The sequence below is a fragment of the Barbus barbus genome (genome assembly GCF_936440315.1).
Source record: "Barbus barbus genome assembly, chromosome: 43".
NCBI lineage: Eukaryota > Metazoa > Chordata > Actinopteri > Cypriniformes > Cyprinidae > Barbus > Barbus barbus.
In genome coordinates this window covers 15,833,357-15,856,247 of record NC_136721.1, presented here as the reverse complement: position 1 = coordinate 15,856,247, position 22,891 = coordinate 15,833,357, and the positions used below count along the sequence as shown (strand labels likewise).

General features: G+C 35.4%; 3 protein-coding genes across 15 annotated transcripts in view; 2 read left to right on the top strand and 1 right to left on the bottom strand.

Annotated features, from left to right (window-relative positions):
- Window positions 1-2,695: 2,695 nt before the first annotated feature.
- On the top strand, window positions 2,696-16,214 carry LOC306862897 (sphingomyelin phosphodiesterase 4-like). Of its 4 annotated transcripts, none has more exons than XM_079405961.1 (20): window positions 2,696-2,799; window positions 3,156-3,224; window positions 3,299-3,385; window positions 3,842-3,978; window positions 4,520-4,595; window positions 4,697-4,793; window positions 4,927-4,979; window positions 5,122-5,273; window positions 5,356-5,488; window positions 5,583-5,654; window positions 9,236-9,325; window positions 10,424-10,572; window positions 10,764-10,854; window positions 10,969-11,069; window positions 11,435-11,598; window positions 11,677-11,882; window positions 12,007-12,237; window positions 13,215-13,346; window positions 13,433-13,561; window positions 13,682-16,214. In XM_079405961.1, exons 2-20 carry the CDS (start codon window positions 3,186-3,188, stop codon window positions 14,003-14,005), a joined length of 2,463 nt encoding a protein of 820 aa, XP_079262087.1. In that variant the 5' UTR covers window positions 2,696-2,799; window positions 3,156-3,185; the 3' UTR covers window positions 14,006-16,214. The 4 variants fall into 4 exon arrangements, with proteins under 4 accessions (XP_079262087.1, XP_079262089.1, XP_079262088.1 ...); XM_079405962.1 differs by having other exon boundaries at window positions 2,700-2,799; window positions 3,142-3,224; window positions 13,682-15,953; XM_079405963.1 differs by lacking the exon at window positions 9,236-9,325 and having other exon boundaries at window positions 13,682-15,953.
- Window positions 14,595-18,469, top strand: ccdc74b (coiled-coil domain containing 74B). The gene is made up of 7 exons (XM_079405976.1): window positions 14,595-14,735; window positions 16,974-17,021; window positions 17,123-17,237; window positions 17,360-17,570; window positions 17,637-17,737; window positions 18,026-18,082; window positions 18,194-18,469. The coding sequence occupies exons 1-7, from the start codon at window positions 14,621-14,623 to the stop codon at window positions 18,324-18,326; spliced, it is 780 nt and encodes a 259-aa protein (XP_079262102.1). The 5' UTR covers window positions 14,595-14,620; the 3' UTR covers window positions 18,327-18,469.
- LOC306862898 (mediator of RNA polymerase II transcription subunit 15-like) overlaps window positions 18,379-22,891 on the bottom strand; it is a 25,159-nt gene continuing 20,646 nt past the window's right edge. For 9 of the 10 annotated variants that reach the window (XM_079405971.1, XM_079405973.1, XM_079405972.1 and 6 more), the window contains 3 exons: window positions 19,029-19,195; window positions 18,849-18,947; window positions 18,380-18,700 (listed from right to left, as the gene is read on the bottom strand). In XM_079405971.1, coding sequence (XP_079262097.1) covers window positions 18,564-18,700; window positions 18,849-18,947; window positions 19,029-19,195 — 403 coding nt within the window. In that variant the 3' untranslated portion in view covers window positions 18,380-18,563. Of the gene's footprint in view, window positions 18,701-18,848; window positions 18,948-19,028; window positions 19,196-22,891 lie in introns of all 10 variants that reach the window. The other variant, XM_079405966.1, reaches the window with a different exon arrangement.

Sequence of the window (22,891 nt, the reverse complement as noted above, 5' to 3'; positions counted from 1 at the left end):
ATTTCAATACCCGTCTTTGCACTGATAGATGAGGCCTGCCTTTGATAAAGGGCCAATTTACCTTAGGGGCAAGGGGGATGAAACTGCGGCAGTTGCCTTTATTTGTCTCCACTACAATTCAAAGTGAAGAAAAAAATGGTAAAAGAGAGGAAAAATAATGCAAAATAGTCTAAATGAAAGAAAAGTTGCACTGTTTTGACTGGTATCTGATAAAGCTTTCAAGTGTCTCATTGCCCTTGGTTGGAAGGAACACAGTGTAAGGGGGTCATTTTCACAGGGGTATTTTATTTTTTATTTTATTTTATTATTTTATACAAAGATTTCTGTCTATGTTCACAATTTAAAAAATGTCACAGGCTCAAAATATGTATTTTTAAAATCAATATATTTTTTATTACGATTTAATTTAATATTTTATTTCAATTCATTTCTTTTTTTATCTAAAGATATCCGTCTTGCATATGTAAAACAATGCCACAGGCTAAATTTTAAAAATGAATGTGCTTTTTATTAAAATTCAATTTAATGTAGGTTTATATTTTATTTAATTTTTTTATTTTATTTAATGTTTTATTTTATTTTATTTTACGCACTGTGATGTTTCTAAATGATACCTGCAGAAAGTATAATTTTTGGAGTCAAGAAACAAAAACTAAATAAATTTCTCTCTAATTGACCCTGAAGGATTCATCATTACATTCAGAGTTTTGGTCAAATTTCTCAAATGAAGATGGAAATGACATCTGAGACTTTTCCATGTTGCAGTTGATCTTTCTTCTGTAATGTTAGATGATTGAGCATGATGAGAAATTATAAGACTTGGTGTAAGAGAGAAGAAAAATCAGTAACTGTCTCTGTCTTATGTGTCTCTTATTTTTTTAATACGCATTTCGAATACTTTCGCAACTCAAAAAGCAATCTCTCCCGAAATGCAAGTTCTCTTGAAATGATTAACAAATTCATCTCAAGACTCGAGTGAGATACTCGCTTTCTCCACATTAGTGACATTGTTTCAATACAGACCTCATTATTTTGCTGTATTTCAAATGCAAGATGAGCCTTATATAAAAGCAATTACTATCCATATTCACTTGGCACATGGCTGATTTCTGAATTAGAGATGAGAAGTTCACGGCTCTTTGTTATTTCTGCTTGTTATATATTGTTAGTTTTGCTGGTGCAAGATTAACATTTATTTAAAAAACTGAGCAAATCTGAGAGCTCATATGAAGCAATGATTATTATTTTCCTAGTATCCAGACTGTAACTATGCAGTGTCTAAGTGGTAAGTGGCAAAATTCTTACCCAAACTGAATAAATGCATATGATAGCGTGAGAGGTGCAGAAATATACACAAGCCTTAAGGCTGTTGGACATGACACACTCTTATTACATTAGGCTGCTGTTTTGATTGTGCTATCGGTGCTACTCTGCCTCAGGTTCTTTTTTAAGTCAATCCAGTTTGACAACTGTTTTCTATAGACTTGCCTTTATTACTCTCTGAATTTCATATCATCGCATAGATTAGATATTAATTTGCATCCAAATTTGTGGGTTTTATGACTAATATAATCTGATGTTCCTCTGAATCCTCCCACAATTGGGCCTGTGGTTCATCCAATACATTTTACTCAAATAAACCTAATAAAAGATTTAAGATTTTACACAGGGTCAAAGCTGACATGTGTTATAACCAGGGTTTAAATTGGGCTGGAACAATCTGCCAGCTTTAGTTCAAAAGCGAAAAGTATTTATTTTTTTATGTATTTTAAATATTCATCACTAACTACAGACTGAGGTGTGAGTGTAACAGAAAGCAGGAATTTAATGTAAATAAGAAGTAATTCATCAGTCATCTTGGCATATTTTGCCATACCTTTGATCTTAATAACAAATTATATTAGTTACCAGTCAAATGCAACTAGAATTTCCATACAATTGGACAAATCAAATAACACAAATAACATTTTACAAAAATAACATATTTTTACTTTAAACTTGTGCATGTGCTATATGTTTCCCTGTTCTATAGTTAATCTTAATTGGAAGTGATATATCTGTAGAATAGCACGTTTTTATATTTAGATATATTTCTAAGAGTTTATATTATGTTATTTGATATATTCTATATAAATCAAGAGATTTGTTTTTTTTCTCAATTAATATTAAAAACATATCTTACAACTCGTTTTATTATATTCAGAGAGTTTACAAAAAAAATAAATAAAAAAAAAATACCTTAAACAAACCATTACATTAAAATGCCAAACACAACGCACCTAAATATTCCTTCACAATATTTAAGATAATATTTATAATGGTGTTTGTAAGGGTTTCATAATATAATATATCCAGGGTTTGTTCTTTATAAATAAGTAAACGGTTTATGAAGTGAGTCTAATTCAGTTTTAAGAAGGAAAGAAGACGGGATTTGAATTGCTTATCAATGAAATATTTAGCATATAGAATAAAATATGACAATAGGAGTTTCCTTTTAATATCATTATAATAAAAAATATGTTTTTTTAAGCTAAAAGTGTGTGTAACAGTGGCGGCATCAAATATAAAAGAGCCCATGCTGGATCAAAATTGTTTGGAGTATAGAACATCTATTTATATTTACATTAGGAGTTTTATTTCTATTCGTGACGTCATTCTCCGCCCTCAGCCAATAGACGGCGCTGTTTACAGTGCTAAGCGGACATGACATCATAACCAGCGCGTCTGACTCTTCGTGGAGATGAGCGCGGTCTATTGGAATTTACCAGAAATATAGTTTTTCTCTCTCTTGCCTGTGAGGTAAAGTACTCAAAAAAAGAAGTTGGCATGTTTAATATCTGTTTTAAGTGCACGTGAATCCAAATGAGCGTTTAGTCCTTTTACAGAGAAAAACAATAATGTCCAGGCTACACAGTTAGCTGATAGTGGAGCTAACTGGCTATCCTCTAAGCGGTAATACTACATAAAAATATATTTAGGCAAATTAAAATGTTATGTTAAGGATAGACGGAGAGTGGTTCGTTAAGCAAGCATGAAATACATTGATTTTTCACTGATAACGTTCACTGGCACTGAAGTGCGAGAAGTACCTCACTAGTGATGCTGAATGTTTTGAAATGTGACTGAATTATTATATTTCAGACAATTAATTTCAGGTTTGGTGTTGATCCGTGGTCTGAGTTTTCATGGCTGCACCTGCTCTGCAACAGCCCAGTTATCTTCTGGTAAGTGCTAGATTCAGCTGTTTATATATTGTATTATTTTTCTCTGTCTGACCTTTGTGTCTTGCTGCCTGCAGGCCAATTTAAAGGCAGACTGGACCAATAAACCTCTTCATCAAAGATGTCACGAGTTGAGCAAAATTATAGACGATTACCCTGCAAAGGTACAGTTCTCTGATTTATTACATGCATGAATATTGTAAATTTCTTCTTTATTATGATTAATGTTATTATTTACACTGTTGTGATGCACTTTATAACCATTGCGACTATATAAAGTCCTTATTTTTGCACCCAGGCTGCTTTTTGTTAGATTCATCAGAGAAATCTGCATAGGCACAGAGCAGCTGCGCAGTTGCCCATGTATTAGAGATTAAACGCAGTGTCATCTGTTTGGCATATGTCTCTGGACCAGCTGCTGTCCTGCTGGCGCCGTTTCCCCTCACTCTGACTCCACTCAGTGCTGTCTGAATGAATGATGTTTGTTTAGTGCTGAACTCTGTGACGACCTTTCTCAGATTCATTTGACAGTTTGTGCAAACCTTGGATTGCTTAGAGGATGGCTTAGAAGTAAGTTATGAAAAGTCTTATTTGTGTTTATATGGCATATGTTTAATTAGGAGCTGCATGCAATCTTTCCCTATTTGGTGGAGAGTGTGTTTGGGAGCCTGGATGGAATCCTTAGTGGCTGGAACCTGCGGCTTCTGCAAGCTCGCTCGGCAGAGTACAACATCGCCATGGACTTCCTGGACCCAAGGTTCTTTTTATTTTGTTTGCTTTGTATTATTTTCTGTTATTCAGTATTGTGACTAGTATTCCCACATATTAAAGTACAAATCATACTACCATTCGTAATTATTTTATTTATTTATTGTGAAGAAATAAATGTTTTTATTAAGTGATGATGCATTAAATTGGCCAAAGTGACATTAAAGACATTTTTAGTGTTATTAAATTTCTATTTCAAATAAATGCTGTTCTTTTCAACTTTCTGTTCATCTAACAATCCTGAAAAAAAAGTACACTGAAGACCGTATTAATGGCAGCTTTGCCATCATAGGAATGAATTACATATTGAAATATAAATATTTTTAAAACATTAAAAGTTATTTCCTTTGTAATAATAATTCACAATATTTCAGTTTTTACTGCTTAAATAGTTGCAGCCTTAGTGAGCATAAGAGCACGAGTGCTTTTTGGAAATCTTAAAAACTCTTACAGACCTAAACTTTTGAATGGTAGTGTAGATATTGAATTGTTGCTCTGTTGTAATGAAATTTTAAATGTTTATTCAACAGTGGTGCTATGATGAAATTGGTGTACAAACTACAAGCTGAGGAATACAAGTATGAGTTTCCAGTCAGTTATCTGCCAGTAAGTGTATTCATCTAGGTTTCCGTGCATCATCGCTGATTGATTTTGTGGAAATGGCTTTATTACCCGTGTCTGCGTTAACTTGTATTTTGCTTGCACAGGGTCCTATTAAGTTGTCCATTCACGCTGGGGTTCTGCCAGACTGCCCTCTGTTTCACAATAAAATCCAGTTCCCCATGTCAGGCCTTCTATTGCTCAGTACGTCTTGGCTTTTTACAACCTAACTTTTGTATTATGCTATAAATTTTATTATATAACTTATAACTGTTACAAAGCTGTTTCATCACTCTGTCTCTCTCTCACATACATATCCGTTTTTAATCTTTCACAGATCCTTTTGAATATTATATGTTCAGCTTTGCCTCCAGTCTCATTGCACCAAAGGTAAAAGCTCTTCTGCTATCATTTTGCAAGAACAAATGTACGGTTTACTTGATTTTCACACCCTGATGGTTATTTAACAGGATTACAGGATTTTATTGGCTCATTATAAGTTCATTTAAATGTTGTTTAATAACCTTTTCAGAACTACCCTCCAGGGCTGCATGGGAGCTGCTCAGATAGCGCATACTTTGTGCTTGTTGACACCTACCTCAAGTACTTTCTCCCTACTGAGGGCAATGTGCCTCCATCACCTTTCTCGGACACCAGAGGAGCTGTGGCCTCTCCTGCTCCAAGGTATCATGGTGTCATTTAAAAGATCCTGTTTCTCAGCAAATAAGCTCCAGTTTTAAATGGTTTTATATTCTTCCTATCCCAGGTCTCCCAATGTGCCTTATGTTGGATATGGTGGTCACAGCACCAGTTTGTTGAAGCGTCATATTACCCATCAGCCCTCAGTCAACGCTGACCCTGCTGCTCAAGAGATCTGGAGGTCAGAGACACTACTGCAGGTAGGAACACATGTTAACTGTTCCTAATTGTCATTAGCTGATGAGTTTACTTCATGTTTTGCCATGAGCTTCTTTGTTGTGTATGTATCTAAAGGTGTTTGTGGAAATGTGGCTCCATCACTATTCTCTGGAGATGTATCAGAAGCTGCAGTCTCCTCAGGTGAAGGTAAGAATGTGTTACAGGCCCTCAGACTTACACACTCCCTTCCTCCTCTGCGCATGGCTGGCTGGCTCCAAACCTTCACCCTGCACTGCATAGGGACTTCTGCACGACACCCATCCTGACTCATGCACTTCCTCTCCCTCTGTGAATGACACCTGTGCTCTGTTTACAGATATACCCTTTGTCATTCATAGCTAGAGTGTCTATATTTGCATTTCTGTAAGCTATGGGGTATTGAAAATAAAGGAATTTTGTTTTAGGTCTATTCTGTTATAGATGGCCTCAATGTAGTGCTGGGCTGTATACCTGTTCATACCGAATACCAGTGTTTATTTTTCTTATGATATGAATTTTGAAAATACTGCAATACTGGTGTCGTTTAAACAATGTTCGGAACGCAACACTGTTTGAGAGGGGTCTGTTTTCACTGTTGCACTGTGTTGAGAGAACAGCTGTATGTGCTACTAAGCCTGAAAGTTCTGAAACTGAAGCTGTAGAACTAGTAGAACGTGAACTCAATCACAAATATCCACCGCCTGCTGCCATCAGCTCCCGCGTTTCTCACACACACGAGTGCAACTTTAGCGCTATATTTAGCAACTTAATTCAGATCCTCGTAGCTGTTTTTTTTCCATAGAATATTCATACTGACAAACCTAGCAACTTTTTTTTGGGACTTTTTTTGGCGCAGTATCACCTCTCTTGGCGTCTCTTCTGTGCAGTGAGCGGCAGAGAAGCAGCGCATTCAGCTGGCCTTACAGCAGCAGACTCGTCAGTAAATAAAACAGCGTTTCCGAGAGCCAGATGCTTACTGACTGTTTGGAATTATAAATATCAGCAAAGTTCTTCTGTTAATATTCTGCACTTTCTGTTTGTTGTTGTTTTAGTTTGTTACTCAGACGACAAAAAAGTAATATAGCCAAAACCACCACATAGCCGCTCTTTAGTGTAGATGAATGTTGATTTTATCAGACGATGTTGCGATTATAAATGTGAGTGACTCCTGGTTAACATGTATTAATGGGTTGTGTTTAGTCACTATTTAGTGTGGAATTTTTCTACAATATTCACTCATCTTGACAGTAAAATAGGCAATTCTAAGTCAATCTACTGCAGTACTTCCTCTCTCAATCAGTAGAAAATATGGTCAAAAAAATTAATATCACCATATTGTGAAACCGATATAATTTTGAAAAATATCCAGATATACATTTTTGGTACTACTAAAAATTAGTTCTGGTACTACCCAGCACTACCTCAATGAATGGCTAACAGATATATTCTAAAACCCCCAAAGTTTTGCCCTTTAAAGCTGGGACTGATTCGGACCTAGTCCTTCACATTTCCACAAATGTGTTATTGCTAGTGCTGTTAAACTGCTGTTATTTATTTGACATAAAATTAATAGGAATTTTTAAATCATCACATTTTAAGCTAATATTGCTTAAATCAGTGAAATAACTATTTCTGAGATAATGATTTTAAAATTGTTTATATAAAATATTTAACTTTTTATTTAATCTAGTTAGTTATTGCAGTTGACCCAGCTTTTTTCTTTTCACTTTTTGCAAAATTTCAAATGTATATACTACATCATGTACTACAAACAGATTGGTTGAAGTATATTATGTAATATACACTTCTGTTTTCTTTCTAAAAGAAATTCCTGAAAAAAAAAATCTAGTTTTCTTTATTTCTTTATATTTCCTTATATTTTTGGGCGTTTTCTAACTAATCCAGTTATCAGCTTCATTTCAGATTGCGCAAGCTCTTGATTTTAAATGTTAACTGAACATTAATGTATTTTGTAGCTGGTTGTGGGTACTCCATCATTCTCTCAATCCAGTGCTAGCACATTTTAACCACATTGATTATGTATTTCATGTGCTTTTGGTCATCTTGATGTTTGCTGAGGCCCCCTAGCGGTTTCTGACCTTTCAGTTGAGAACTATTTGTGTAGAACATGAATTTCTCATTAAATTATATTTCCTCTGTGCTCAAGGACTTACAGATAAAATCAACCCAAGATCATATGACTGCTAAACATAGAATGGGATAAAAGAGAAATACAGCTTTTTAATTCATGTTTACTTTGTTCTCTGTTGTTTGATGATTTGGGCAGAATAAGCATAGTGCACACTGGGCATGTGATTGAAGTGGTCAAGTTATTGTTTCATGTTTGAGTCTGCATGATGCAGCCCGCTGGCTCCTTGATATGTCCTCTGTCTTTGTTCTTTGACTGTGGGGTGTATGTAAGCTTTTGGTGTCTCTGGCTTCCCTGTTCGTATGTTATTTACAGTCAGTATATCAGTGCAAGTCTCCCTCCAGTCAGCCCAGAGCATATTAAGTCTGGCATTGTTTATTTAACATCTTTATGGTTGAGATTATGAACTAGAAGTCACCAGTTTACTGAGAATTAGAGAAATGGTTCACCCATAAAATGAAGTTATTTAATCAGCTTCATGTTGTTCCAAACTTTTATGCTGTTATTTTTCTTAAGCAAAACAAAAAATATATTTTATTTTTTATTTAATATAATTTTATATACCACTGTTCAAAAGTGCAGGGTTGGTTAGATCTTATTCTCACTATGGCTGTATTTATTTGACTTAAAAAAAAAAATACAGTAATATTGTGAAATTACCGTGAATTTATATTTTATATGAACTATATATGTGTGTAAAATTTCCATACTATGAACACTATGTATAATACTTTAATGATTTGGAATGAAATGAGGATGAGTAAATAACATCATTGTTGGGGGTTGAACTGTTAAACTCTAAGGATGAACATTCACATTATAAATACGTAATTCTGTTTGCATGGACTGAATTTAATTAGCAAAAATCTATATTTTCTCTGAAAAAGAGTAAATCGGTGACTCCTATCAGTGTTTCATGGTGAAAACTTTAAAGATGCAGTGTCTCCTTTTCTGCTTTCATGAGCTCCATTTGGTTTTGTTTGAAATTATAGAGATTAGACAAAACTACAGAGCCGAAGGTAATATAACATACTTCATAAAACAGACACTTCAATTGAGAATCAAGGCACAGATTACAAATAATGTTCCTTGGTTGCCTTGACTACATTTTTCAGGCTTCCTGAGGCAAACAATTTGACAGTTTTCTCTGTAGTTTATTCTCTAGTTAGCGTCATTCCCAAATTTGTTTTGCTTTAGAAAATATCAGTACCAGAAAAGCAGTTAGACACCATTTTATCTTTAAGAATCTATCCTTTGGCGATATTTCATCATTCATAGTTAGAAAATCAAAGCATGTCACTTAACATTACACTTGAGGTTCAAGCGAAAAGGACAACTTCATCTTCATGTTCATTGCATTTCTCTTTTGTGGTCAATATCGATTTGTCTCTTTCTTTCCTTTTGTACACCCCCATTTCGGTCCTGACTATGTCCAACTATTTTTCTTGGATTGCACTCTGTCCTTTTTTTCCTTTTCTATTCTCATGTTCACTGCCCTGCTCCTCTCCCCTTTTTCTTCCTTTCCTCCCCCCACTGTGTTCCTCTCTTCTCTCTCCTCTCCCCTCCCCTCCCCTCCACCCGTTTGTGATGGGTCCTTCAGCTGGCGTTGTTGCAGTACCGCCTCAGTATGTCCAGCATGCTGTGCCAACCCCCCGCCCCACCAGGCTCTGGGACCCTCCACACATACCAAGTACTTTTACCTTTTCATTCAGTTCCACGGGCTTCCTGGAGGTAACCTAAGATTAGATAGGAGTTAGAATAGGGGTTGGTTTTAACACTAAAGATTTAGGCCAGTCTTAAGTTGGGAGATTTGGTCTGATTATAATGTGTGATTGAATTAATGTGACTAATAATTAGTCTTGTGATTTACTAAATTATTAGGATATTGTGATGTTGAGAGCTTGCAAATGTCATTCGTTTTTTTTTTTTTTTTTTTTTTTTAACATCTATTTTTTTTAATGACGATTTTAACCCATTTTATGTGATTTACTCTTTTTATTTATCTTTATCTTTTTGGGGTGTTTGTTCTTGTTCCTTCAACTATGCAAACACTACTGCACTACACAAAATATGCAGACCAAATTGCCCAGACATGTTTTATTGTTTTTGAAAATACCCCGAAGCATCAAGTATGATGGTTTCGATAAAATATTACACTGTGGATGTCATGTAAGGTGTTCTTGTCGGTCCCATTATATGACCTGGTATTGACATCCATTTTAGATGATCTGATCAAAAGTGGATAGACAAGACATGACATTTACACCTGGTAATAACAAATGTCATTGGGGGCATGGTCTCGTTTTTGCAGTTTTGTTACCAGTTTTAGCCTCTAAATTAACATAAAATTATTATTTTTTTTTTTACTTTTTTAAAGAGGATTTAAATTCTATTTAAAATGTTATTTGTATTTTTAATTTATTTTTTAAATAAATAATTGTTTTGTTGAAAGTAAGCTTATAAAACAATTTTTTTTTACAAACCATATATGTATATTAGTCTTTCATTAATGACTGCACATGAAAACATTTAAGTTTCTCATGTTATAATTGAAAAAATTTTTATTTTTGAGTTTTATTTGAAGACGATATTGTTTGAAATTTATAAGAACATTGAGAAATACCAGTACTACTTTATTGAAATCAATGGATTTAATCAAGTTCCTTAAATGAACTTCAATATCACTGCATGTAAATGTCAGAGAAACCGGATAATACCAGGCATAAATGGGGCCTCAGATAGTATTAATATTCTTAAAAATCTGACTTGTGTTTGAACGATGTCTTAGGAGCCCTTTACGCCTTCGGAGGAGCACGTCCTTGTTGTGCGTCTCCTGGTCAAGCATCTGCACGCCTTCTCCAGCAGCCTGAAGCAGGAGTCAATCTCCACTTCACCCTCTGCCCACTCCCACAGCAGTCCTCTGGAAGAGCTCAAGCGGTGGGTTTTTATAGCCTGCAAGCCTCTGTCACCTCACCCAAAGAATCAGGCTATAGAGCTAAAACATCTGTAAATCTAAACTGGCATGTCGTAAAGTGGAGCTATTCACACAATCAGGCGCCGGGGACTTGATTGAGCTGTCTTCTGTTTTACTGCTATGTGAATAAGCCTCCACTCTCTGTCTCCCTTAGTGTGGTGGTACAGAGGTTTGTCCAGCAAAAGCTGTATGTCTTCCTACAACACTGTTTTGGTCACTGGCCTTTGGACGCCTCATTCAGAGCGGTAAATGTCTTTGAGTGCACCCTGATGTTTGGAGCCTCCTTTTATACATTGCCAATAAACATTATGCTCTGTTCAAAGCATAGTGAGGGCTTAATGCGATTGGTTTATGTTTAGGTACTAGAGACGTGGCTCAGTTACATTCAACCCTGGAGATACACCGGAGAAAAAGGCAACATGCAAGCAGACGGCCAGAACAGAACTGTTCCCGATAAATGGTATTTTATATATTAGTTGCTTGTTAAAAGATTACATATACTACTGTTTAAAAGTTTGGAAATGGTGAGATCTATATAAAAATTAATTTCTATATTCATCAAGGAAGCATTAAATTGATCAAAGGTGACAAAGCATTTATAATTTTACAAAAGGTTTTATTTCAAATAATTGCTGTTAAAATTTAAATACATTATTAGTTTTTATGTGCCTGTATTGATTAAAATGCAACCTTGGTTTTAAAAAAAATCCCAAACTTTTTAAATGGCAGTGTACATCAAATGTTGTCACAGAGAGCATTCAACATGATTTGACCATTTGTGATGTTCAGATCAGTGTTTACAAACAGGGTCTTTGTCATTCACAGGGCCTCATTTGTGCAGGAGAATCTGCTTATGTACACTAAACTTTTCCAAGGCTTCTTGAATCGAGCCATGCGCACAGACTTGGTCAATGCCAAAAATGCCCTGATGGTCTTTAGGGTTGCCAAAGTCTTTGTTCAACCAAACCTGTCAGAGATGATCCAGAAGGGTATGTGCGAGAGATTTTATTATATGATATGATGTATTGCTTTATTATGAGCAAATCATTGAGAATTTGAATCTCCAGCTGAGCAGTTGTTCTTGGAGCCAGAGCATGCCATCCTGCAACGACAGAACCGTGTCTTCCTGACACCTTCACATGGTGGCAGCTTCCTCTCTTCCCGTCAGCCAGTGGGGACAGACAGCGTCTTCAAAGTCAAAAGTCATGTATACAGCCTGGAAGGGCAGGACTGCCAGTACAACCTGATGTTTGGTCCTGATCTACGGAAGAATGTAAGCTGACAATTAATGCTAGACCTAATTAGTGCTAAAATCGGTGTTGAGCAGTCATGTTATCATGAAAGGTGTTAAAACAGAAGTAATCATGGTCTATAATATCCTTTTCTGTCTATTCGAGGTGCTAAAGCTCATCCAGATTATCGCCCAAGCCCGACAGACAGCTAAACGGATATCAGATCATTCCACTGAAATGGCTGCAAACAACTCTTTTCTCTCATGGTTTGGCGTTGGCTCTTCAGATCATAACAACACCTTTACTGGAGGAGAGATAGACGATTTGGGAGAGGGTGTGAAGAAAACTCATGAGTTCCTGGACAAAGCCATGGACTACCTCTGTCAGATATTCCGGGTTAGTCTATAACTGCTTTTTATTTAGGATTTATGTCATAAGTTACCGTTCAAAAGTTTGGGATCGGTTAACATTTTTAAAATGTTTTAAGTTTACCAGAGCTTCAATTATTTGATCAAAAATACAATAAAAACAGTAATAATTTATTCCTGTATAGGCAAAGCTCAATTTTCAGCAGCCATTACTCCAGTCTTTAGTGTCACATGATCCTTCAGAATTGTTCTGATGCTCATTGTTGTAGTAGAAAAAAAAAATTTTATTATTATTTTTATTTTTTTTCATGAAACGAATGAACAGCAGTCTTTACCGTCATTTTTGATCAGTTTAATGTCTTTGCTTATTTTAAGGGTTAGTTCACACAAAAAAAATGTAATTGTCATTAATTACTCTCCCTCAAGTTGTTCCAAACCCATAATACTTTCTTTCATTGGTACACACATTGGTACAAATATTTTTGATGAAATCTGAGAGCTTTCTGACCCTGCATAGACCGCAACGCAACTACCATGTTCACGGCACACGTATTTAGGACATCATTAAAATAGTCCATGTGACATCAGTGGTTCAACCCTAATTTTATGAAGCAACAAGAATATCTTTTGTGCGCAAAGAAAGCAAAAATAACTTTTTCAATAATTTCTTCCCTTCTGTGTCAGTCTTCGCTGCGCGTTCACAACAGTACCACGACTGATGTCACATGGACTATTTTAAGGAAGTGTTTACTACCTTTCTGGGCCTTGAACATGTCAGTTGTGTTGCTGTCTTTGCAGGGTCAGAAAGCTCTCGGATTTCAGCAGACATATCTTAATTTGTGTTCCAAAGATTAATGGAGGTCTTGCAGGATTGAAATGACATGACAAAGAGTAATTAAAGAATTTTCATTTTTGTGGAAACGATCACTTTAAGTATTAATTTCTTTCCAAAAAATTTTTTTATTTTAGTTAAATAAATCTTTCTTTCATTCAACTGTTGTACAGTTGAATGCAGGGCAGCTGTCTCAGATGATGGTCAATGTGGGATCTGTAGACGACGAAGGGGCGTCTAAACAACTGCCAGACTGCATCCCGAGTGAAAATGGGCTTGTGTTAACAGACCTGGGCAGGTTGCAGGTGAGTTTTATGGTGCTGATCTTCAACTAATTCATTTTCACAGCTATAACAGTAGTATTCGACAAATTCAATTTCATATTTTCCAGATTATCAATGGTCTTCGCAGATTTGAAATTGAATATCAAGGAGATCCAGAGCTTCAGCCTATCAGGAGCTATGAAAATGCTTTTTTGGTTCGACTGATGTTCCAGATCTCATCCCTCATTAATGCAAGAGTAAGAATATTGCTTAGCCTACCGTTTCATCCGAACTTCATTATGGTCATTAATGTATTTTTTTTTTTTTTCATGCATTTCACTTCAGTCAAATGTGTCCGTATTGGTTGTGTCCTATAGTTTGGAGACCACATGGAGGTGCTGTGTTCTCGACAGGACCTCCTGGGCAGTATAGGACAACACTACCTTTGTAGTTCCTCAAAACTGGTGGAGCAACGGCGGAAGAGTCCGGTGATGCGGCAGATGAGGGAAGGTCCTCAGCGAGCCCGTCTCAGCCTGCGGGTGTTGGCCAGCTATCGCACCCTCCTCATCCTCCTCCTGCTCTACATGCTGTTTGTACTACTATCATTCGGGGTTCTCTCCAGCACTGGACTCATTCTCATCGTCTGCTTTCTATATGAGCTCCTGTTGAATTTCGTTTATGAAAAACTAAAGACTCAGTAAAGGAAGATTCATGAGGCCTTTTTTTTATATTTTATTTTTTTAATGTCAATACTAAACTTCTAGCAACCTGTCCTCATGAAGGTTTTTAGATACAGTATTTGCACTGCAAGTGTATTGGTACATTTAATGGCAAAAATTGAATGGGGAATGTCATATCTAATGCACAGTGTGTTTTTTAATCAAGGAGATGTGGTTAATCCAGCTTTTCAGTTATTTTTGTGTTTTTTGCCAATGTGACTGTCGGAACAATCCAAAGTTTGCACTTAACTGACTGCATTTCATTAAAAGGACATAATGAATGTCTAATTTGTGCACTAGATTTCCATTGCTATAGAAACGTGGATATGTAGTACATCTCCAGGGAATTTTGTATTGAATTGACTGTTAAATCTGTTATATCCCAGCAGTATTAGAGGAAGTAGTTCTGTTACTATAGCAGCCACTACAATATTAAAAGTTCCAGTTGGAGAGCAGGAGTGTACAGTCTTTGAAAACAAATCAGCTCTTTCTATGACAGCGTGTAAAGGCACGTTTAGGGTAAAACACGAGTTATGACGCAACGTGGTAGGGATACGCCATCCTCGTGAGTAGACGCATGTGACGTGATCAATAGAAATGGATTCACGCGCAGCTTCCCTGCAGAGGAATATTGACTTCTTACAAAAGCAGCACAGAGAAACTCTGGAGAAATTACACGGTGAAATAGATATTTTAAAACGGGAAAATAAAGGTAAATTTATGTTGCATTCACTTACATGTTACAGAAATAATGTTTGGGACTTTTAATGCACGATACATTCATGAGACAACTAAGCGTGCTTCTATTATATGTTAACAAGTGTGCAACCATTATATATATTCTGTTGCTTCATACATAGTATTTGTCCGTGTACTTTCAACAAACTTTACCGTTCTTATTATAGTTGAGAATGTGGCTAGACTAATTAATATTGTTGCCTGTTTTGCTGTTATAATCTCTCTACTTGCCTAAATTTATCAGTTAAAAGCATCGCTCAATTCTGACATTTACTCATACTCGTGTTGTTAACTTGTATTTCTTTCTTTTGCAATACAAATTAAATGTTAGGCGGAATGACAGGGTCAGTCTCTATTCACTTTCGTTGTAGGTAAAGTTGCAATGAAAGTGAATGGAGACTCGTGGTGTAATCGTCTTTTTTTCAGTGAAAGAAAGACTTGCAGGTTTGGATCAATACGAGTGAGTAAATGATGACAGAATGTGTGTTTTGAGGTTTAATGAGGATGGTGTGTATCAGAGCTGATACTCTCTCGTCTAGTACAAGGTTGCCTGGAGACGGCGAGTTGCTGAATGAAGGAAATGAAAGAATGGCGTTTGTAACCCCTGTGTGTGGCAAAGTATCAGTTTACTCGGACAAACGTTTTGGTGTTTTGTTTCTGACTGTCAAAAGGAGATTTGTTTGATCAAATGTAAAGGTATGTTGCTTACAACAACGTGAAAGAAATACACGAGAATAACAGTTTTGGATTTTCATTTTTATATAATCACTGTTCATATTTTCCTGAAAAGCCATTAAATATACCATATTTTATGTAATGATATGCTTTTGAAAATGTCATTTTAAAACATAAATCAGCATCCTTAAACGTATTCCCATTGTAACAACTTATCCCATATAATGAGGCACATTGTGGCACAGAATTGTGTGCATAAGTGGAAATAGTTCATTAGGTTTCTGGTTGTCAGTGCTTCAAGATATGAAGCTAATGATTTCCCCCCAAAAATAAAAAACATTCTGAAAAATATTCAACAAAGTAAAAAGTGTGATGTCTAGCCCTGGTCTTTTAACGTGACATATACATGCATACAAAAGCTTTTTATTTCAGATAAATGCTGATCTTTCTGTTCATCAAAGAATACTGAAAAAAAACTGTACTCAACCGTTTTAAATATTGATAATAATAAAATGTTTCTTTCAAATCAGCATATTAGGAATGATTTCTGAAGGGTCATGTGATGCTGAAGACTAGAGTAATGATGCTGAACATTTAGCTTTGATCACAGTAATAAATTACATTTTAAAATCTATTCAAATAGAAAGCAGTTATTTTAAATAGTAAAAATACTTTACAATATTACTGATTTTGCTGTATTTTGGATTAAATAAATGCAGGCTTGGTGTGCAGAAGAGAATTCTTTAAAAACATTAAAAATCTTACTGTTCCATGATTCAGAACTATTGGTTAAAGATTCATGATTGTATTGAAAATATTACCCGGTCTAGTTTGGAGTTCTGTCCGAGGCTGTATGTTTTAAATGATCCACAAATTACATCGAACTGTGGAGCAGCTGACTTTATCCAGACCAGTATAATGGTTGGAAAACAAATAATAATGAGAAATTGGAAGAACCCAGGTGAACCCTCTTTTCAAGAGTGGAGTATGGAATTGGCAAAAGTGGCATCTTATGAAAAAATCTCTTTCAACATTAATGATAAGGTGGAAAAATATGTGGCTAAATGGGGAAAATATGTGCAATATATTGCTATTAGATGACAGCATGGTGCTTGTTGTTGGAAAAATGCATATTTTATTATTATTTATTTATTTTTTATTATTATTAGTATTTTTTTTTTTTTTTTTTTTTATTAAACATTACTATGGGATACATGTTAAGATTCAAATTGTAAAGTTGACTTTAATGTTGACTATAATGTATCAGTGATGTTCAAAAAAAAAAAACAATAAAATACTAATTATAAAAAAAAAAAAAAAATCTTACTGTTCAAAAACTTTGACTGGTAATGTATAAGTAACATAAGACAGTAATATGAATATAATGAAGAATAACAATAAAAATAATTTATAATGTGTAATAATATGAACATTTTAAAAAAAGATAAAAATATAACAATATTGAACATTTGCATACACCATCATAAATTAAACATCATTCTCCATTGTGTATTTTTATGTAATTATGTGGTTACAGAGCTGCAGTACAAGCTGATAATGGAGCTTCCAAAGTCGAGCAGTAAAGGTGGAGTGACACTTGTGTTCTCTCTCACATCTTCTCAAACAAAACCATTGGACAGGTGTAGTATTGGTACACGTTTAACTTGCACCAAAACTCCATGACAGGATCCAGCCGGAAAATCTGTAAGCATACAGACAGCAACAAGTTCCAGAGAGACAGAAGGAACTATCTGGAACAGACTTTGGAGGAAACCTGCTCACCACAAGCCACGGAAATCAGGTGCTTACAAAACTACATATAAGATTTTATGATTAATTTATATAATTTAACCTAATATTATTTTTAATATAGTTATTTAATAACATTATTATAAAGAAGGGGATACATTCTTATACCTACAGCAGTCATTTACAATGTAGAGAAACCAGATCAAATTCCCTCACAGCCGACAGAATAGACTATCCTTCAGAAGCCAAAGCAGGGTTCATCACTTCTCTACAGCCTCTAATGATCCAGTGTAGTCCATCTCAAGCCCCTCGACCTCCCACCCTACAGGAATGTGGTGTCATCATACGCCAGCTGTACAACGCTAACAGCCTGCAGTCCCAAGAGGTGAGATCATATTTCTTAATGCCTCTCAATATATTACATAAACCATTTTCATTTGTCTCCTCTCAGATCCAACGTGTGAAAGCCGTTCTCAAAGACATTGTATTCAACAAGAAAATAACTGCAGAGAACTACATTTTGACCAAGGCCTATCTTGCTGATGGTAAAAGGTAATTTCATTCTCACCCAAAAATCAAAGGAAAATAAGAATATATATTATATAGCTGTTTCCATTATTTTCCAACGATTGATTTTAAGTTTTATTGTAAACATGAATATAATTGTGCACAATTATTTACTTTAAATTACAAACACACAAAATAAAGATATAAATACTTTAAACTATATCTCTAACATTATGGTAAAAAGATAAAAGTGACTTCACAAAGTTTAAACAAATACGATATTTTCCGATATATCCAGATGGCCTTTTACGCTTTACCTTCATTTTTTGGCAGAGCTGACGAATCAGACACATTTCCTCAGCTTTCTCTCCAAACACTGCCTAAAGGACAGTAAGTCATTGCTTGTAAACATACAAACATATATATATTGCTTCCAACCTGACTGACATAGACAGTTCAGTTTTGGAGATGTGAAACATTGCTCTGTTACTATTTGAACAGACCTGTGTCTCAGGCTAGTAAAGCAGAGAAGGTGATCCTCCCTGCCCTCAAACAGCCCCTCAATAACATAGCAGACAGACACAGGAGGACTCAGGCTGTGCAGAGACGTCGTCTACAGAGGACTATGCGTTGAGGGACCAGTCATGTGGTTACGTGACTTCTGTGCCACACATTTCAGACTGAAACAGCAGTTTAAATGTCTTTATTAATGAAGCAATGCACAAACAATTAAGGCCTTAGTGTACTGGACTAAACAAAACAGATGATAATTCATGTAAATAAAAAAGACAAAGAAAGTATTAATATATTGCCATCATTCCATAGAGGTGCGAGGATTATACTGGGCTGATAGTGCTGATGGGAATACATTCTAAGCAGCTGAAAGGCAAGCCTGCCTCACGCTTTGAGCCCAGGTGTTCAGTAGCGCCGTCACAGAGTGCTTGTCAGGAAGCTGAAGGAGTTTAGAGGTCATGTTCTTATGCACACTCTGCAAGAAGGGGTTGGCCTCTGAGGAACATGGAGAGGAAGATAAGGAAGTGATGAGTTAAAGCCTATGGATTTTCATTTAAATTGGGAGCTTAAGAGTGTTTGCATTTTAAAAGGCAGCCTAAGATAGCATGCTGACATTTAATGCACAAATCAGGCTTAGACTCACCATACTGCTGACCATCATCTTCCCAGTGGGGGCTCTGATCGGGGTAGTCCGCTGGAATGCTCAGCTGAAGAGGGGGAACACTGGGAAGATTTTTATCATCTAGACAGGGACAATGACAGGAGTGAATAGTCCATTTTACATATAAATGGTGCATATAGTGGGCATGGGGCTTGAACTAACCTAGTTTACATACGAGATGCACCGTTCCATTGTTGCTGCAAAAGGACGGGTCCAGATTGACCAGGAATTTGGAATGAAGACGAGCCACCTCCCCTTGAAGTATGTTAGGGATGGTCTGGCGCTCGTCGTCCTCCAGCTTCCGTTTACGGGAAGGAATTGAGGGACCCCTGGAATTAAAGATTATGTATTTTAATGTTTAAATTTAGGAGTTAAGGCTGGGTGGTATATATACACACCATACATTGCTTTTGATTTTTAAACTCAAAACATATACACACATATATATATATATATATATATATATATATATATATATATATATATATATATATATATATATATATTGTGAAAAGCTTAATGAGGTTATTAAAAAAAGCATTTAAATATTTAATACATATGTATAACATGGCTATGTAATATAAAACGACTACATGTTGCTGTACTACATAATAAAATGACTACTATTGTGATATAACAATTATAATAGATATTATCATTCTAAAGTTTTTAGTCATTAAGATTTTTTTGTACGTTCATTGAGCAATGACATTTTATCAAGTGACAGTAAAGACATTTACAATATTACAAAAGATTTCTATTTCAACTAAATGCTGTTCTTTCAAAGTTTTTATTCTTCAAAGAATCCTTATTAAACTGTATCACTGTTGCTACAAAAATAATAAAAAGCACCACTGCTTTCAACATGAATGTTAATAATAAGAAATGTTTCTCAAGCATTATTATACAGTGCCCTCCATAAGTATTGGAACAGTAAAGACAAAATTGCTCTGTTGGCTGTGGAGTCAAGGCATTTACAAATATGATTAAAAGATGAATATGAGACAAAACTACAGAATGTCACATTTTATTATTGGGTGATTCAACTCATAGATGTTTTACCAGCTAAGAAGTTCAGCACTTTTAGAGTTTCATCCCTCTATCTGATGTGAGCATAAGTATTGGAACAGTTGCCTCACAGGTCTTTCTAAGTGATCAGCTGTGTTCTGTTGCATTAATTCTTCAGATATTAAAAGCAGGGAATGTGTCGTATCAGTTATAGTCATTACTTCTGTATTCTGAATCTTGCATTCGATGATGACACACACAAACCAGGATGAAGATGAGGGAGCTGAGAGAAAAGCAAGCAATTTGGATGCTAAAAGAAAAGAGGAAGTCAATTAGAGCTATAGCAAAAACAAAGGGCATGGAGAAATCAAGAGTTCGGAAACCACCAGTGACATCAGCAACCAACAACTACCTGATTGGCTGAGAAAACAACAGTAGTTGATGACAGACAAACAGAGGTGGGTAGTAACGAGTTACATTTACTTCGTTACATTTACTTGAGTAAATTTTTTGGGTAACCAATACTTTTAGAGTATATTTAAAAATGGGTACTTTTACTCAAGTACATTTTTAGTGAAAAAACGGTACTTTTACTTAGTTACTGTGGGCGACGCTCCTCTCGTTACTTTATCTTATTGCAATACGTAATAATAAAGTAAAAAAAATTTTGCAGGTAGTGCAAAACTCGGCTGCTAGAATTCTTACTAGAACTAGGATGAGATATCATATTACACCGGTCTTGGAGTCTTTGCATTGGCTTCCTGTTAGTTTTAGGGTTGATTTTAAAATTTTGATGCTCACTTACAAGGCTTTACATGGGTTGGCACCACAATATTTGTCTGAGCTTTTAATTCCTTATACTCCAACACGTGACCTTCGCTCATCTGAAACTGGTCTTCTAACTGTTCCTTTAACCCGTTTAAGATTGATGGGCGATAGGGCTTTTTCTTCATTAGCTCCAAAACTGTGGAATTCTTTACCTATTGAGATAAGGCAAGCTAAAACTCTTAGCACTTTTAAATCTCGCCTTAAAACTCATTTTTTTAGGGTAGCTTTTAATTAAACATTTGTATTACTCAAAAGAGTAATGTATTATTTTTATATTGTTTTATTTGTAGTGTTTTTGATCTTTTTATTGTGTATGGTTTTACCTGTTGTAAAGTGCTTTGAGATCTTCATTTAAAGGCGCTATAGAAAATAAAGTTTATTATTATTATTAAATGCTTCAGTTTATTCCAAACGCGCCGTCTACTTTTCTCTGGGCAATGAACGATGCCCATTCGCGAATGATTCATTCTTTTGAGTCAATTCTGTTCGAAGGCTCGAACAAACCTGTTGGCAAACCAGTGAATCGGTTCGTGAATCAGTTTGAATGATTCGTTCAGTGTCGTCTGAAGCGGTTCTCTCTCAGATAACAGAAAGTTTAAGAACATCAAGAGCGATGAAGACGTGGCTTTGGATCTACAGTCAGGTGAAAGCAAATCTGAAAAGGCTATGGTTTGCTAGCTATGAAGATGCACTGACTACACGATACCACTATGACATTACCAGTTAGTTATAAATGTACCTTATACATTAAATACAATTTATTCATTAAATAAACTGTCACAGAGTATGAAATGAACACCCGCCAAACCCGCGTTAGTTCCAGGAGGAATGCCTTTGCTTAGACACAATAAATATTGATATTTTCACAATATTTACGCTTGCCGAAATAAAGGCCACATTTGTTTACATTTTGCGGAACAGACGGAAGAAGATCCATCATATGCATTTATTTCGTTATGTTCAGATGTTCTGTAGCGGTCATGTGAGGAGATTTCTCTCTTCTCCGTGTCAGAGGTTATATACATATATAAATAATACATAATTAATAATTCATTAATAACAATTAATATACTTTAAAATATAATTTAATTCAGTGATGCAAATCTGAATCTGTATCAGCTGTTACTCCAGTTTTCAGAGTCATATGATCCTTAAGCAATCCTTCTAATATATTGATTTATTATCAGTGTTGTTGAAAAAAACAGCATATGCTAGTTAGGTATGTTATGAAGCTGGGATGCTGGTTTATGCTGGTCATGTGCTGATCTTAAGCTGGTCGGACCATTAAACCAGCTCAAACCAGCATCCCATATGCTTCAAAACATACCTATACCTGCATATGCTGTTTTTTTCAACAGGGATTTGCAGTTTTTTTGGAACGTGACATTTTGTTAAGGATTTGTTTTTATGAATAGAAGGTTAAAAGAACAGCATTGATAATAAATCAACATATTGGAATGATTTCTGAAGGATTATGTGACACTGAAGTCTGGCATAAAGGCTAATAAAAAATTAAGATTTGCATCACTGAAATAAATTACATTAAAAAAAAATATTTTGAACGGCAGTGTGTATATATATATATATATATATATGTGTGTGTGTGTGTGTGTGTGTGTGTAAATTGTATCTAAATATCTATATATCTAAATAAAAATAGACTATATTCAGTATATGATCCAAAGTAACTAGTAACTAACTACTCGAGTAGTTTTTTTATCCGATACTTTTTTACTCTTACTCAAGTAACTATTCAGACTATTACTTTTACTCGAGTAAATATTTCTACAAGTACTTTTACTTGAGTACAGTTTTTGGCTACTCTACCCACCTCTGCAGACAAATCATAAAAGCTGTGAAAATGAACCCTAAAAGACGTGTCTGTAAAATCACCAACAACTTCCAGAAAGCTGGAGTGATGCTCTGACAATTTACTGTCCTCAGGAGACTTTGACACAGAATTACAGATGCTACACAGCAAGATGCAAACCTCTGACCAGCACCAAAAATAGAAAGGCAAGATTAGAGTTTGCAAAAAAGCACAAATGTGAGCCAGAAGAGTTTTGGAACTGTGTTTATGGACCGATGAGACAAAGATGAACCTTTATCTATGTGATGGGAAAGCAAAAATGTGGAGAAAAAAAGGGAACTGCAAATGATCCCAAGCATACAGCCTCATCTGTAAAGCA